General features: G+C 65.1%; 1 protein-coding gene across 1 annotated transcript; it reads left to right on the forward strand.

The window, feature by feature from the left end:
- Positions 1-1380: 1380 nt before the first annotated feature.
- Positions 1381-6163, forward strand: EN2 (engrailed homeobox 2). The gene is made up of 2 exons (XM_006929557.5): positions 1381-2104; positions 5404-6163. Exons 1-2 carry the CDS (start codon positions 1396-1398, stop codon positions 5718-5720), a joined length of 1026 nt encoding a protein of 341 aa, XP_006929619.5. The 5' UTR covers positions 1381-1395; the 3' UTR covers positions 5721-6163.

The raw sequence follows: 6163 nt of genomic DNA on the forward strand, positions 1-6163 counted from the left end.
ATTTCCCTCTCCGCCAGCAAGGAAAGGAGACCACAAAAGTCCCTTTGTATCTCGGCGGCTCGTTTAATATTATTTATGCATTTTTGTGCAAGGAATTGTGGGATTTTTTTCCCCACGGTAAACAATATGGAAATGTTAAAAATAGCCGTCTCGCAGCGCGCGTCCACGGAGGCACACCGGGAGGGGGGGGGGGAGACCCGGCGGGGCTGTGGCGGGGGCTCCTCGGGTCCCCGGACCGAGAGGCGGCCGGGGAAAGCGCGAGAGAGCGCGGGGAGCGCGGTCGCGGGCTCGCTGGGGCCGGGGCTCCGGCACGCGGAGCCCGGGGACGCGGCCGCTTTAAGGGGGGGAGGGGCGGCGGCGGCGGGGGAGGGGCGGCGGGCGGCCCCCGTCACCCAGCGGCCGCCGGCTCGTCACGTGGGCGCGCGGCGCCGCGGCCATTGGCCCGAGGCACGTGTCCAGGAGACCGGCCCGCGACGTCACTCGAGGGGGCTCTGTTAAAAATAAGAACAAAAATCCAGAGTGAAAGTGTCTCAGGTTGCGCTAAGTGGCCTGGAAACCGCCCGAGCCCGCGCCGAGGCCGAGGCGGCGAGGGCGCGCAGACGGCGAGGGAGCGCGGGCGGCCCAGCCCGGCCCGGCCCGGCCCGCGCCTCCCGCCGCTCACCCATGCGCCTCGGGCCGCGGGGCTCGGCGGGGCTCGGCGGGGGCGCGGCCGCACGCCGGTGGGGCGCCCGGGCCCGCGGCGGGGCGGCGGCCGAGCGCAGCGCGGGCCCGCGGGCCTCCATGTGCGTGCTGGCGGCGGCGGCGGGCGCGCTGACCGCTCGCGCCCCGCACCCTCGAGGGCCGGCCGGGGCGCGCGGGCGGGGGCGGCCGGGCGGCGGCGGCGGCGGCGGCGGCGGCGGCGGCCCGAGCGGGCCCGGGCGGGCGTGAGCGCGGGGGAGCGCGCTGCCTGCATGCGCGCAGCTCCGGCCCCAGCCCCGGGCGGCCGCGGCGGCAGCGCGGGAGCCGGAGGCAGCCGGCCGCGGAGAGGAGCGCGGAGCCCGGGAGGAGCCCCGGGTCCCCGCCGGACCTCTGTGACTGTCTAGCGCCCGGGTGCGCTGCAGAGACGAGGACCCGACTCTTTTGAATCTCCCGGCGTCTGGGCGCGGGGCGACTCTTGCTATTTTCTAAACTCAACTCGTGGATTGGAACGTGGCTCCGCTCCGAACGCGGCCGTGACTCCTACGACCCCGGCCCTGGCCGCGGCCGCCGCGCACGCCCTCGGAAGACTCGGCGGGGTAGGGGCGCGAGCCGGCCGCGAGTGTCTCCGTGCGCATCACGGGCGGGCCGAGGGCTGATTGGAGCGGGCGGGGGGGGGGGGGTCCCCGGAGAACCAATTTGGGATTTGTCGTGAACAGCATGGAGGAGAATGACCCCAAGCCCATCGAAGCGGCGGCGGCGGCGGCGGAGGGGCAGCGGCAGCCGGAATCCAGCCCCGGCGGCGGCTCCGGTGGCGGCGGCGGCGGCGGCGGCAGCCCGGGCGACGCGGACACTGGCCGCCGGCGGGCTCTGATGCTGCCCGCGGTCCTGCAGGCGCCGGGCAACCACCAGCACCCGCACCGCATCACCAACTTCTTCATCGACAACATCCTGCGGCCCGAGTTCGGCCGCAGAAAGGACGCGGGGACGTGCTGTGCCGGCGCGGGAGGAGGAAGAGGCGGTGGAGCCGGCGGCGAAGGCGGCGCGGGCGGCGCGGAAGGAGGAGGCGGTGGCGCGGGCGGCGCCGAACAGCTCCTGGGGTCGGGCCGGGAGGCCCGGCAGAACGCGCCCGGGGCGCCCGGGGCGGGCGGGCCGCTTCCCGGCGGCGGCGGCGGCGGCGGCGGCGGCGACTCTCCGGGCGACGGGGAAGGCGGCTCCAAGGCGCTCTCGCTGCACGGCGGCGCCAAGAAAGGCGGCGACGCCGGGGGCCCCCTGGACGGGGCGCTCAAGGCCCGCGGCTTGGGCGGCGGCGACCTGTCGGTGAGCTCGGACTCGGACAGCTCGCAGGCCAGCGCCAACCTGGGCGCGCAGCCCATGCTTTGGCCGGCCTGGGTCTACTGCACGCGCTACTCCGACCGGCCGTCTTCAGGTGAGCCCGCCGCGGGGAGGCCCGCGGGGTTGCGGGGCGGCGCTGGCGCGGGAACTTCCCCAGGGGGAGAAGACACCGGGACACCACCCCCCCCCCTCGTCCCCGACACACACAAAGACGCACAAGCGGAGACCTTGTGCGTGGCTGACGCCGGACCGGGCAGCGGCCGGGAGAAGGGGCACGATCGATTTCTTAGACAAGCGGAGGAGACAGGACCTTTCTCTCTCTCTCTCTCTCTCTCCTTGGGGCCACTCCTCGGAGTCACTACCCACCCCTCCCCGCTGGAGTTTATTCGGGAAGACTGGGGGTGGCCGCAGGGCTGGCCTAGAAGCTTGCACTCTTAACCCCTTCTCCGTCCTTCCAACTCAGTCCAGACCCAGGACCCATGTGCAGCCCACCTCAGACCTAGACTCGCCCTACGACCCAGTTATCCCAGACGAAGCCAGGGAAGAAAGAGCAAGGCTCCCGGCTCTTCCTTCCACCCTTGGGCCTGGGCTGAGGAGGGAGGAGCGGGGGACAGAGACCGGGACGGACACAGAGGCGCTCTTCGCCCGGTTTCAGTTGCCCGAGCACACGGTGAGGGAGCTCGGCACCCATCTTGATCACTGCCTGGAGAAGGAGGGAGGCCTGCAGTCCCCCAAATAAAGGACCTGCTCCCAGAGGTTTCGTGGGGCAGCTCCCAGGCAGGAAAGCAGCGATTTCGGTGGGGAGTGCGGTGGAGGGGCCCGCGGGTGTGTGCAGAGGTGCTGAGTGTATTTTTCATAGATCTGGATTTTGAAAAGCTACATCCGCGTCCTTGTGGAAATCATCAGTTGCATGAAATGCGGTCCTCGGCTTGCAAACCGCCATTAGGACGGACTCCATTTGTCCCTGAGCTGGTAGCCCAGACAGGACTCCTCTGCCCCCCTAGCCCTCAGCTGTTTTTGAGGGGGGTGGTTTACCCAGATCACCGCACAACCGAGTCACCCCTTGGCCGCCTTCCCGCAGAAATGTGTGTGTATATTTCTGATGAAATCCAAATTTCTCCGGCTAGACCTGAAATTTGCTCCATTGTTCTCGCCTCCCTCCTTTGTTAATATTTAATTAACATATAGGCTCACAAAGCAGCCGGCGAGGTGTCTCGGCCCCGCTTTGTGCAGCGACCGAGTCGCGGCCGCCCCAGGCCCCGCTGGCCCGCGGGAGCCCCGCAGCCCTGCCGGGCCCCAGTCGCTGGTCGTCTTGCACTCAAAACAAAACAAAACGAAACAACAACAACAACAACAACAAAACCCATAAGGTAACATTGGTGTTTCTTGGCCTTTTACAAAGAAGCAACGCAGAGAGTTTTCTTGCCGAGCTTTGGTTGTGTCTCTGCGACTCTTTAAGTGTTTACGTTTTGAAAGAAAATCAAAGAGAGAACGAAACATTCTGATTTTAGGGAGATTTCCTTCCCGCACAATGGTGTGTATGTTTTTACCGGCTGGCTCGTGGGTGCAAGAGCCCCAGCACCGGAGGAGTTTGGAGGGTGGGGGGCGTGCTTCCCTGGGACGGTGGAGACGGACAACCGCCGGCTCCTGGCGCAGGAGGCCGCGGTCGGCCCGAGCAGGTGCGGGGCCTCGCGAGGCCTCTCCGAGCCTTCGCCGAGCCCCTCGCGGGCGCCCCCGCAGCCTCTCGATCAAAGCCCGGCGGCCCGCGCGGAACCGGCGTCCTGGGCGAGCGCGCGGCGGCCACGGTGGGTGTGCGCGCGCGGGACGCGGGCGGGGGCGGGGGCGCGGGGGTGAGTGTGGGTTTGCTCTAGATTCTAGAAGGCCGGGGCTTTGAGCCGAACGGCCCTTGGCGCCCCCTCTTCCGCGCCGCAGCGGCCTCTGTCCGAGTTTGCCTCTCCCGGAGCGCACGGCCGCGTCCTCGGGCCTCGGCGCCGCTGGCTCTCTGGGGCCCGGGCGCGCGCTCCACCCACCCGGGTCGGGACTGTGCGATCGGAAACCTCCCGGCGGGATCCCTCCGCCGCCGCCGCGGCGGGGGGTGGCAGGGCTGTCCCCTGGACCCGCGGGACGGGCATGTGGGCGCAGGCGGCGACCCGGGGGTTCCGGCGGCTCGAGGGAACCGGCAGGGGGTCCAGCCTCCCGCCGCGGGCGTCTGGGAAGGGGCCGCGGTCGGTGCTCCCCAAAGGTGGTTCCCTTCACGCACCAAGAAGCCCATACGTGCGGCCCGGACCCTCTCCCCAACAGCCTTTGCGGCCTCGGCCTTCAAACACACCCTCGTGGGGCCGAACTTCTTGAACAGAAACAAAAAGAAAGCTCTGGGTCCTCCTTGTGAGCGCTCCCCTCACGAAGGCCTTTTCAGATGGCCGGGTCCGAGAAACCTTGCACTGCCCCAAACCAACCTCAAGTGGTGCGGGGAGGGGGTCCCAGCGGCAGGAGACCCGCGTGGGGGTCAGAAGCCCGAACCCTCCGCACGAGGTCGGCTGGGCTCCCCTGTGGCCTCCAGTGAGGCAGCCCCAGTCTGGGGGAGCCGGGTCCCCTCTCCTGCACTGGGAGACTTGAGCGGCGGGGGGGGGGGGGGTGTCGAGTGGCTCAGTGCGTGTGCCCCCTCTCTTCCAGAAAAGAAACAATGAACTTGGGCCCACAGGCCCAGTTAGGGGTGACCGAAAGGGGGCTAAGGTGGAGGCAGCCCGGGGGTTCCTCCTGTTCTCCAGACTCTGTGGCCTCCTGGCTTCTCAGGCCCCTAGCACCTGAGGGGTACCCCCTGTGGGCATCTCGTGGGAATCCTGTCACGTCCCCTGGGCTCCTCTTCCTGCTGCTCTGACTGCCCCTCCCCTCCCCCAGCCTTTCTTCGTGGCCCCTCTCTTGGCACCTGCCTGCACTCTGTCCTCACTCCTGGATAGAACCTCAGAAAGGGATAGAAAAGGTCGTGCTGGGAAGTTTTGGATTTTTGCTTTCCTGCCGGAGTTTTCCTTGGAGACCTTTCTGTTTGTTTGTTTTTAAGTAAACTCTATGCCACATATGGGGTTGAACTCAGGACCCAGGGATCAAGAGTCACGTGCACCCCCGGCTGAGCCAGCCGTGCCCCTGGCGACCCTTCCACTAAGCCTGTCCTTTACCCCCACTCACTCCCCCACACTTAACACTTTTTTCAGCCTATCTTCTCGCTTTGGGGAGGAGGGGTGGGTCCTGGAGCCTGTGTGGGTCCCAGCCCGGTCCCCAAGTCCCTCTGGGACTGGGTACTTTCCTCCCTCATCTCTTTGTCCCTCTGGCTCACTGAGGGGGCAGACAGGCCCCGAGACGTCCTAACCCTGTTCTCTGTCCACCGTGCCTGCCCAGGTCCCAGGTCTCGCAAACCAAAGAAGAAGAACCCCAACAAAGAGGACAAGAGGCCGCGCACGGCCTTCACGGCCGAGCAGCTGCAGAGGCTCAAGGCCGAGTTCCAGACCAACAGGTACCTGACGGAGCAGCGACGCCAGAGCCTGGCGCAGGAGCTCAGCCTCAACGAGTCGCAGATCAAGATTTGGTTCCAGAACAAACGCGCCAAGATCAAGAAGGCCACGGGCAACAAGAACACGCTGGCCGTGCACCTCATGGCACAGGGCCTGTACAACCACTCGACCACGGCCAAGGAGGGCAAGTCGGACAGCGAGTAGGGCGGGCGGGCGCGAGTCCAGTCTCAGTCCACGCTAAACAATGCAATAATTTAAAATCATAAAGGGCCAGTGTATAAAGATTATACCAGCATTAATAGTGAAAATATCGTGTATTCGCTACGGTTCTGCAATATTCTATGTATATATAATTTACAGGTGGTGTAAAATCCAAAATATCTGACTATAAAATATTTTTTTGAGTTTTTCTGTGTTTATGAGATTATGCTAATTTTATGATTTTTTTTTTTTTTTGCAAAGGGGGGCTGCTTAGGGTTTCATCTTTTTTAATCCCCTAAGCTCCATGGTGGGACATCGGACACTTTTATTTTTTAATTTCAGAAGAAGAAAAAAAAAATTAAAACAACTTGCTAAAGTCCAAAGATTTTTATTGCTGCATTTCACACGACTGTGAACCGAATAAATAGCTCCTACTTGGTCTATGA

The sequence above is a fragment of the Felis catus genome, chromosome A2, assembly GCF_018350175.1.
Source record: "Felis catus isolate Fca126 chromosome A2, F.catus_Fca126_mat1.0, whole genome shotgun sequence".
NCBI lineage: Eukaryota > Metazoa > Chordata > Mammalia > Carnivora > Felidae > Felis > Felis catus.